This window comes from Gavialis gangeticus, unplaced genomic scaffold (genome assembly GCF_001723915.1).
Source record: "Gavialis gangeticus isolate Ggan-Ray unplaced genomic scaffold, GavGan_comp1, whole genome shotgun sequence".
Classification (NCBI taxonomy): Eukaryota; Metazoa; Chordata; order Crocodylia; family Gavialidae; genus Gavialis; species Gavialis gangeticus.
In genome coordinates, this window is record NW_017729031.1 from 52,322,364 (window position 1) to 52,333,829 (window position 11,466).

At 41.1% G+C, this 11,466-nt stretch overlaps 1 protein-coding gene across 1 annotated transcript in view; it reads right to left on the bottom strand.

The window, feature by feature from the left end:
* Positions 1-1,539: 1,539 nt before the first annotated feature.
* LOC109301609 (ATP synthase subunit beta, mitochondrial-like) overlaps positions 1,540-11,466 on the bottom strand; it is a 32,902-nt gene continuing 22,975 nt past the window's right edge. The window contains 8 exon segments of the mRNA XM_019522843.1: positions 1,540-1,796; positions 4,524-4,725; positions 4,891-5,103; positions 5,234-5,356; positions 8,247-8,331; positions 8,333-8,403; positions 9,136-9,320; positions 9,636-9,757. Coding sequence (XP_019378388.1) covers positions 1,699-1,796; positions 4,524-4,725; positions 4,891-5,103; positions 5,234-5,356; positions 8,247-8,331; positions 8,333-8,403; positions 9,136-9,320; positions 9,636-9,757 — 1,099 coding nt within the window. The 3' untranslated portion in view covers positions 1,540-1,698.

An 11,466-nucleotide genomic window follows, 5' to 3' on the forward strand; every position in this document is an offset into this window, starting at 1 on the left:
GAGAACCACAAATCTTTAGTGATGAGGATTTCAAATGGAATTGTTCAGAGTATCAGTACCATTAAGTCTCACGACTGTTACCATGATTGTACAAAATCATTGTTAACTCGAGCTGAAACTTGACTCAAGATTGACACCCAGAGGCGAATTCCTTCAACTAAAATCTCTGCCTTTGTTTTTCCTGGAACTTTAAAAGATTTGAAACAACCAAATATATATTTCATTTATGCCAGCTTAAAATTCCCTGTAGTAGTGTAATGTGTCACTCATTTCATGGGCCATCAACACAGAAAGGCATGAATTACTTACTGCTTTATGTGATTAACTACCTTTCATGAACAAAAACAAAAACTTCAACTAGGCAGAACTGGGCCCTCTGGCTCTTTGCTCACACTGAAGGATCCACCTGACTCTTGATATCAAGTACCTTTCTATAAGCATAACAAAACTGTATCATCATTGCCCTACTGCACCTTTTTAGAGAAATCTTAGCTGTTTGCTTCGCATTCTTTTTTTATACCCTTAAATTGAAAGGGTATGAAGAACACAGTAGAGTTCCGTAAGTGTACCGACAGCATTTATACTTGTGCTGTTTTACCCATTTTAATGGGTGACAGAAGTGTCTTAATAAAATATACCCAACAGTATAAAAGAGTCGGAGACCTAGAATATTAAAAGTTCTGTAGCTTACAATTTAAACAGCCTTATTTCTATGAATTCATAGGATAACAAATTAGTTCCCCCCTTCCCCAGAGCACTATTAATTATTTATTATTGAACTGGCATATACTCCTTTAAAGTTCAGACCAATACAGCAGTACTTTTGTGACTTTTGAAAAAAGTCAAATTAATTTGTTGTCTATGCCTCAATACATGTTTTATAAATTCAATTCACAACTCTACTGTATAGAATCAGACATCAACAGCTGAATAAAGTACAAATCAAAACTGTTTAATCAGCAAGTCACAGGAAAATTTGTTATAGTACGAGACTCCTGTGCTCATGCTCTCCCTTCACATCCAAGGCAGGCAAGCTATTATGTTATTTTTGCTCACATGTATATTTAAAATGCTACACCCATGGATCACTTCTGCAATACACAAAGTAGGGGACACCACTGATTAAAAGGAAAAACACAAAATAACTACTACTTGCCCCCTGGAATCTGCGGTCTTTAAACTCCATTACAAATCTTATACGGTATCTTCATATTAGTGGCACAGCATTTTCACTCTCATTTCAAGTAGTAGAATTTTTTTTGTTTTCCTTGGAGGCAAGGACAGTGGTGAGTTGCTAGTGTTAGTTCTAATGCACTACTGCTACTGTACCTTTAGTGCATAGGTTGTCAACCAAGGGTGCATATAGCCCCAGGGATACTTGGCAAGGCCCTACAAGGTATGCACAGGTGTTCAGGAACACTCACCACCCCATGCCACTCTCTCTCAGGAGCAGGGCCAGGACACAGGACAGCCACTAACCATCAAGCTTTCCCCCTCCAAACAACAACTGAAAAGCACTATCTTGCTTTCCCCAAAGTTACTACTTCTAATGGCAAGTTAGCTGAAATAAAAGCCAACATATGGAACTGTCCAAATATTTGCCTTTTTAAAAGAGCCTTTAATTTTTTTCTAGTTCAATCTTGGAACAGCTTTGATGCATTTCAATTTACAAGATGTAATTACATACAGTAAATCAGTCTAGACATGTTCTTCAGACAGCTTCTGGGCTTTAGCAACAGCTTCTTCAATAGGACCAACCATATAAAAAGCCGGTTCTGGTAGGTGGTCATATTCACCTGTAACATACAATTTTGAACAAACTTGTTAAAAGGAATGATAAAATATGGCAATTGTCAGTCAGTTAAAGCAAAATGGCAACCAAGTTCGGGTGGGGGGGGGAAGAGGGGAAGGGGAGAAAGGCATTATACAACAGTGTTTTCTTTCATTTTTTTTTAAATAATTATATAGTGCATCTACACAAGAGGCCAACTGCACAGTAGCATATTGGTACTATCCATGCTGTGACGCGCTACTGCACAGTAGCATCACTAGTAGTGCATGCCTTTTTATGCAATAACCAGAGCATTTTAGTACTTGATTATACACGTACTAAATTATATGCACAGTAACCATTATGCATTAACAAACATGTAGATGTGCCCATACCATTTAAAAGAAAAAAGAAGGATAAAACCCTGAACTATGTGATCACTATTTACAACTCACTAACACTAATGTAACAAACAGAAGTGATAAAGCTTTTTCCTCGCTAGACTAAACAGAATACAGAAGGGAAGCAGCACAATAGTAAGCATCAGAAACTCTGCATTAAGAGTGGCCTTGATTGCTTTGGAAGAGATGCTAGAAAGGTCTTTCTAACTTTGCTGTCACTCTAAAAACCACACTTCTGTACCACACAGCCGACAGCTTGCCCCTTTATTCAGCACCTCTACACAAGGTTGTTATAATCTGTTTTGGTTACAGTGCAGGAAAAGTTTTAAAAAGTTGCCTGAAGTCACTCATTTAGTGACACTAATTGATGGGTAGCATTCCTTGGACAGAGTGCTACCAGATAAAGGCTCCTTAAAAAAAAAAAAAATCTAGGCAAGCATGTTGTTTAGGAGACATCCTTGCTGCACAAAGTTTGATTTTTTTTTTTATTCTTCAGAATTTTTTTTTTAAAAAGGCTTAAAAGCAGACAGACTGGTATGGAGGCAAGAGAACAGGTCCATGAAGTTATCTATCAGTTGCAGAAAACCCTTCCATTATGGGACAAAGTCCAAAGGCAGAGAAAGTTTGCCTTTGTTTCACTTGTCCCATCCACCCCTCCTAACTCGAGTTGCATGTACAGGGCATTATCCTTTGGCTAGCAGGGAAACTAACAAAGCCTTCCTAAAGGACAAACATATTCACACTTTTTTTTGTTCCCATCTGCTTGGCATATACTTAAACTCAACACTCAAGTTTGAGTTTGGTAGAAGAGACAGTCGAGAAGAACAAGCAGAAGTGCCAGGGAGTTGGGGAAAAACAGAAGTACCACCAGGACAAAGTCTGAAGGGCACAGAAATCTTGAAATTGTATAGCTTTGTCACATGATTTTGCTCTACGGAATTACAACTATGCACCCTTTCATAAATACAAATCTACATTCAATTAAAGCCACTACTGCAGACCTTCCTCACAAGAGTTATCTAAAGGGCTGTATAACTGCATCTCACAACACTGGCTATGTAGACACTTGTACAGGTAGTCTTTTTATAGCCAGTAGATCCCGTCATGAAAGTATAGATTACTCGGCCATCTAATATCAGAGAGAGACCAGAGAATATACCTAAGTTTGGCAATACCTATAGCAACAATGTGGTTTGTTCTATAGCTACTGGAGGATGAGCTAAAGTATGCCAAACAAGGGAAGGCAAGAAGCTTCTGACTATCCTCTCCTTGCATCACAAAGCAGGGAAGGCTCTATGAAGAACGGCATGAAAAAGTCATCTAAGGACAGGTTAAGCATCTGAAGTTGCATTTCTACCTCACCAATATGCTACCTAGCTTCTGCAAGACTGGAAATAATAAAAGGCATTGCCCAACTACTTTCAACACTTCTTCCCCCATTCTTAAAGTTGTAGACTTCAAGGCAGGAGGTTTGGCATCATGTATATATAGCTCTTAGCACAAACGCTTAGAAATAGGTGGTCGTTAGCCCCACTTATTTCTATATACATATATGCATGTCTTTGAAACAGGGTGGGCAATTGTTAAAACAGCCCTCCCAGCCAAAATAAGTTTTGGCAAGCTGTCAAGGGCCGCAAGCACAGCCCCACCCCTCAGCAGGTGCCTCACCCCCTGGTAACCATCTTGGGACCAGAAGTCCCACCCCTAACCCCTGACCTTTGCCACCAGAAGCCCCTCCCTTTACCCCAGAAGTACCCCTTTTGGGAGGCAGGGGATTGGGGGGGGGGGAAGATTTGCCATCTTGAAACTGGTAAAACAAATCATACTTAAAAACAAAACACCAAAAAAATGCACATCTACTATAATCCATCTAGGAGGTGATTGCGTAATTGCTCAAAACAGAGTCTTACTCCGTACAGGGTGTATGGGTAGGGTTGCCAACTGAGTGAGGCTATTGTGGGAGGAGGCAGCCCCGCTCCCTGCAGCTAGGGCAGGGCAGGCCAGACTGGGGGAGGAGAGGGGTTGCTTGGCAACCAGAGTTGCACCTTCTGCATGCAGGCAGTAGAGGGGCAGTCCAGGGCCAGGGCTTTTGGACAGCTTATGGAAGGATCCCGCGGGCCGGATGGAATTGCCTGGCAGGCTGGATCTGGCCCACGGGCTATATTTTGCCTTCCTCTGCTTTGAAGAAAGGCTAAATTGGTTACAATTTTAATGCAGGCATTTGGATCCCAATATGGTCTGCAGATCCAAGGGTCAAAAGCTCAACATGGCCAAAAAAAGGTAAACTCCAAAATAAGGCTATGAAACTCAGGAAAGAAAAATCAGGCCCGTTAAAAGACAAGTCTCTTTACCAGATAAAATGCTCTTGAATCCCTTGATTGTTTCTTTTAGAGGTACCAGTTTTCCATCATGGCCTGTGAAGACTTCAGCAACCTGGAAAGGCTGCGACAAGAATCTCTGGATTTTTCGGGCCCGGGCTACAGTTAATTTGTCTTCCTCGGACAGTTCATCCATTCCCAAAATAGCAATTATATCTTGAAGCGATTTGTAATCCTATTATGGGGAAGACGATTTAAGTTAAGTAATCCCTCAAGCCACATGCAAATGTTAACACTATACCTTATTCAAAAGGCCAGCTCTCAAAATTCAGTTTTGTAAATCTGAAGAGACTCAGACCCTAGTTTGAACTAGATTTTTTGGGAAACAAAGTTGTTATACCTGAAGAATCTTCTGAACACCCCGAGCCACATCATAATGCTCTTGGCCCACAATGTTAGGGTCCATAATACGTGAAGTGGAATCCAGAGGATCTACAGCTGGATAGATACCCAGTTCTGCAATTGCACGGGATAATACTGTGGTAGCATCCAAGTGTGCAAAAGTAGTAGCTGGAGCAGGATCAGTCAAGTCATCAGCCGGTACATAAATAGCCTAAAATGAGAACCCAGTTTTAAAATTAAGCCACTAATTATTCATCATTCCTCAGACATGCCTACTATGCACTGCCATCTAATAGCAACAGTGAATTCTATTGGAAGACAGACACTACTTAATACCATACCTGTACAGATGTAATGGATCCTTTTTTTGTAGTAGTTATTCTTTCCTGCATTGTGCCCATGTCAGTAGCCAATGTTGGCTGGTAGCCTACAGCAGAGGGGATACGACCCAGAAGTGCAGATACCTGGAGATCAAGAGCAGATACCTGGAGATCAAGAGGAGCTTATACCAAGTTAACTAACCTGAATAGTTTGTTCTGGGAATTCCTGACAGAGAAGTGCTATCTTATCAGTAGGGACCTACCAAAATTGTGATTTTGTAATCTGGCACTGTCTACAAGATCTGCTGGAGGGGGTGGGGAAACAACAGCTTACTGAAAATAAACTACTGACTCCACAGAGAGAGCCAGTAGTCCTAAAGGGTGCTATGGTGGCCCACCAGGGCAAGGAATGGGGGGGGCAGGGGGAAGGAAGATCTGCCTACTCAAAAGGGCTGTTGGCAAGATGGCTGCCACCTCCCAGTCCTCATTGGCTGTGAAGGCTGCCTGTAATATGGTCCCAACCCTCTCCACCAATTGGCACAGATGCATGACAAGAACCCCTTGTAGCCAAATCAGCAGTGAAAGGCAGGGCCACTGATGCCCCTCAGCTGGAGGTGTGTGGGGCCCACTGCACTCTACCTGCAAAGTGGCTGCCAAGCCCCATGTTTTGTGAATGAAATCAGGGGTAGCTGCCCCAATTTTGTTAAGTCCCCATTTACCAGGGTGTCTCATGCCCTCTATGCTCCCCATGGAGTAAAAAAGTAAATGGTTAAGAGTTTTGCTCCCAGTCTTTACCCCTCTTTGAATGGGAAGTAAAAGCCAGTTCAGAATGGGCTACCAGGCAGTCAGCATCCTGCTCTCACACTACCAGCAAGGGACTGGCTTTCTACTCCACCTCAGTGTTACCAATCTGGCCATATTAGGCACAAACCAGAGGCTTATGCATACTAAATAGTCACCCACTTTTAGCGGCAATTTCTAGTCACCACCTTTTGATGACATTTAAAATAAGATCCAATAAAAACTGAAGCTGCTACACACCTCTTACTAAAATAGAAAGTACATCCCCTCCCACCCCCACATCCCAACTACATCCAGGACCTGGAGAAATCAATCAGGTCTCAGTCTTCTAATAAGGGCACGCATACTCCTTCATTCCTTCTGCATCCACAAACATCAATCTAAAATTGTGTACCTTTTGTGTCTTCAACCGAAGGAAGACTGCAACAATGATACCAGCCAAGGACCTGGCTGGCTAAAAGTATCAGTCACTGTCCAGTAAACCCAATACCATAGGCTTGGGGACAACCAATCAGCAGCTCACCCAAAGGCTGCCCTGGATGGAGTGCTCCATCTCTTCAGTGGATGACTGAGCCTATAAAATTATAGGGCGTGTGTAGACAATACAGGCGTTAAATATAGAGCGCCTGAAAATTTTAATACAGTTTTTTTTTGGTGTGGTGTCAAATTAAACCAGTTAAGTTAAAGCAGTTTAGTTCACAAATGGGTATAGAAGCAGGTAGTTAGATCAGTTTAGCTGATGCATGCCCGAGTGATGGAATTCCCTAAATAAATATAAACAAACCATCCCATCATCTTCAACAGTTATCCCAGGGCTGGGACTAGTCATCTTGGTTTCTTGCAACAGGGTATCACTATTCTGTCCCTCTCCATTCCTTATTCAAGGCTTCATTTTATCCTATATCTCAACCTTTTGGTTCTGGTGGCACACTTACCAGGCCTCTCATCCCACAGCGCAGTAGGCTGATGTGGAGCGGAGGCGGGGGCGCACAGCAGAATACATCGCGCAGAAAATGAAAAAAAAAGAGCCACTGGCTGGAGCCATGCCCCTGTCTGTGTCTGCTGTGGCAGCAGCAGGTGGGGATGCGGCTCCAGGCCAAAATTCAGCAGCACACCAGTGTGCTGTGGCACACTGGTTGGGAAATGCTGCTATACCCTACTCATTTTCACAGAGGTTAGTACCAAATGAAAACAAAGTAGTAAAAAGAAAGGAGTCTACACAATTAGATTATAAAGCCTTACAGCATATCCTTTCCCCTGAAGCCTTTCAGAAGCTGAGCACTTCATTTGAAAGCAAGCCCCAAACAGTTTCTATATTTTGCTCAAATGGGATAAGTTATACCAGCTCATTGCTCCTGTTATTGCCAGGGCTAGTTTTAGGAGTTATGCCTGATCTTCTGATCCTGAAGAGTTGATGCATTCTAAAGTTATTTAACTGGCCTACACTTAAGAGTTCTAATGAGAGCACATGTTAAAAGGCTTTTACTTTTCCCCTTGAAGCTACAGTGCTTGTACAGGTCAAGACTGCTACACCCTTCCTTCCAGACCATTCTCAAAAAAGGAATGATTTGCTTAAAAATTAGGATTATGTTTTCCCTATGATTTCTCAAAAAAAGTTCAGTTTTGGAAATCCAAGATTTAAAAGCAAATCTGAATATGAACACTAATTTAAGATGAAGAGTAGATATTAATGTAGAACCTTAAAGGCTTTTTGGGATATAAAATAGAAATGGCTAATATTTGGACTTAAATGCACCATTCAAAATCTTGGCATGAAGTAATGGTTATTTTTGTTTAGCATACCAGATACCTAAGACTCCATTTTTCAAATTAGTATTACTGCAATCTCAAGTTACTCTGATATTCCACAAAGCTGATTAAGTGCACAGATTAGTTTTGCAGCACCCTGTAGTGCTGTACATGAAGTGTATATACATTCACACTGTTTGCAATTCAACAAAGATGGTAGATCAGCCACAAAAATCCCATATTAAACAAGAACCTTGTAGCACCATCCCTACACGCAGACAATTACAGTTAACATGTAGTGTCAGAAGGGTGCCTCTGATCCCTGGCATCCGGGACTATACTGTGCTCCCAGGGGGAGCAGCACTGGTGGTACCAAAGAGGGCTACATTTGTAACACTATAAACAGACACAAGCACACAGCCTCTGTTAGGCTACAGGTCCTCTGTAGGAGTCTTTATACCAAGAAAGGAAAAACAGTACTAACCTCTGAACCAGCTTGGGTAAACCTGAAGATATTGTCTATGAAGAGAAGCACATTCTGTCCTTCCTGATCACGAAAATATTCAGCAAGTCAGGCCAGTCAAGGCTACTCTGGCCCGAGCTCCTGGAGGTTCATTCATTTGACCATACACAAGAGCAACCTAGAACGTTACAAAAGTAAGCAGTTAATCTACAATGTTTTCTATACACATGTGCTACATAGCAAGATACTATACATAATGCCTCCATGCTGAAGGATCTATATATGAAGGCCAATAAACTAAAGATTGTACAGCATGAGTCACTGTAAGCTATTCACTTTTAAAAATAAATTCAGACAGACTTGGAGGGCCCTACAAATTTGGGGGAAAAAAAGTAAAAAAAAAAAAAAAAGTTACTTAGGCCTGCACAAACAGACACCACCCTTAGAAAGGGGGTTACATCAGCACAAAAATGCAAGTGTGCAGATATCTTTGCCACTTGTACAACAATATCTGGCCGCACCATTGCATCTTATTGTGGAGGATGTCTGTATGCTTACAGCATGACAATCCCCAAGGCTGGCAAACTGGTTTGTCCTCCTGCACTCAGGCACTCTTGACAGCCTCTTTAAAAGGAGCAACATGTGGACATGACAGACATCTTCTCCAACGCAGGACACTGTGGCACAACCAGTGCTACAACTATGATGTCTATTTATAGCTCAAGATTTCCAGCTGGACTCTATGGGCCAGTCTTGCTACAGAAGTAAAAAAAAAAAGTTTGCATGGGTATGCAAATCAGATCACTATAGTACAAATAAAGTGAGATTTGAGGAAACACTTGAAGACAGTAAGCTGTTAAATCTAAGGCCTACCCATAATACTTAAGCACTTGCTCCTTTTAAATATTACCTTGGACGTGTCTTCTTTTAAACTGATGACACCAGATTCAATCATTTCATTATACAAGTCATTACCCTCTCGGGTACGTTCCCCCACACCAGCAAAGACTGAATAACCGCCATGGGCTTTTGCCACATTGTTGATAAGTTCCATAATCAGCACTGTTTTTCCTACACCTGCACCACCAAAGAGCCCTGAAACAAGACAGTTTATCATTGTAGTTAGAGATTACAGTTCCTTTGAAAACTAACACAGTTGTATCAACCTACTGACCCCTCTCCTCAACCCTTCACTGTTATCCTTAAATTGAGGTAGTAGTATAGGGGTATGGGTCTAATACATTTAAGCCACAGAGCAAGACTACATTTAAAGATTTAAGGAAAAAACCAAAAACAAAACAAAATCTGATAGTTTCATTTTTTCTTCCTCAAGAGGAGCAATGGTGCAACTCTCCTACATCCTTCGGATTAATTTGCATTATAGCCATTCAGTTCTGAAGAGAAACTTACCGATTTTGCCTCCTTTGGCATATGGAGCCAGTAAGTCTACAACCTTAATGCCAGTCACAAGGATTTCTTGCTCCACACTCATATCTTGGAATTCAGGAGCCTCAGCATGAATAGCTGCAAATCTGTGGAGAAATTATTGCAATAAGAACAAATACACAATATTAAGTATTTTAATGTTTCCTGGAACTGATAAATTAAAGATTGATTTAATTCAGATCTATATAATTCCCATACCTCAAAAATAAAATGGCTTTTAGGCTAACCATTGTTGAGCTGCTTTTCTAAGTGCTTTGTTAATTTAACTTGGGTAGTACTGATATGACAATAATTTAAACTTGCGAAGACATTCAGCAGTTCAAGTGTTTTCCAAATCCCAAAATAAAGGGCGTTTTTTATTGCACTAAGGCTCAAATTCCTAACGTGGAATAACACTTAAGTGCCATTCTATTTCACCTGGTTTAAGTCTACATTGCAACCTATTTTAATAAATAGTCACCTTACCCTTAAGAAAGATTCACAGTGAAGTGAGGACTACCCACGCACCTTTTGTAATAACAGTTTTTTCATATCCTCTAGCAAAAAGAATAGTGCACTTTTGTTGCACAATAGATGCTTATATCATACAAACAAACTGTAATGTGCCAACTGCACACCTATTAAAAGTTGCCAGGTACTTCCACACCACAAAAAGTTACGGTTCAATAAGCAACCGTGTGGTTGATATGCCAGGGATCAACTGGTTTTGTGTGGCATGTTATGACCGTCACCTAATACATATAACATGTAACAAAATGCAATCTCTGTCAGGTACCATAAAGACCACAACAGGTAAGAGTGTTTTTGAAGTTATGAATTTTATTGTAAATCTCTGGGTTTCCTGCAACTGTCACCTAAGTGTTACTTTTGTCACCTAAAGAATAGCAACTTCACAGCATCTTTAAAAGGATCTTATGGCACCCTATAGTACCTCATTATCCTGGTTGAGAATCACTTATTTAGATGCAAGAGGGCATTTTAAAGTTTGCACTACATTATATATCCTGTTTCCTTACAGGTGGAAAGAGCCCTCCCTGCCCCCCCTTTCAGCACTGATCCAGCCTGCTAAAGGCCAATTCCCACCTCCCGGGGCAGTGAAGTCTTCACCTTTACAACAGAAACACTTGTCAGTTCCCCTACACATGATGGAGATATGAAAGCTCAAAGTACTGGCTTTGAGACCATCTGAAACAGATGACGTCAAAGCCAAACTCCCACTCCAACTACCTGGGCTATAAACCTAGGGCAAAAATTTACAGTCAAAGTGTAGCTGAAATGCAACTATAACATTTCCAGTTTATGTTCAGCTTGTTTGAGGAAGCCGTGCTGGCAGGAAGGGGCCAATCTGGGGATGGTGGAGAGATCCAAGTATTTAGGGTGATTGAAGGTTTTAATTGGGACATTAGCACCTCCACAGCCTTAGATTGCTCATTGCTGATCTTTGGGTTTAATATCAAAGACAAACCACTTCAATTATTTGCACAATTGCTCATTTCATAGCCCCTCTAAGTTACCCCAGCTTTTACAAACAGGCAGAGGTAGGAGAAGTTAAGGTGAATATATCTACTAATTCTAGGTGTCTAGAAGTGAACACCCAAGACAACTGTAGAGCCTTTGGCATAGCACAACTCTCACTCAGTCAACTACAAAACGAGAATATTGAACAAGCTTTAGTCAAAGTGGCCCCACCACCATTTTGAAACACAGGATGCTGAATATGAGACACTGTGGGCATTTTAATTAGAGCAGCTCGTGGTTTAAAAAAAAAAAAAAAAAAAAAAAAAAAACCCCCCCC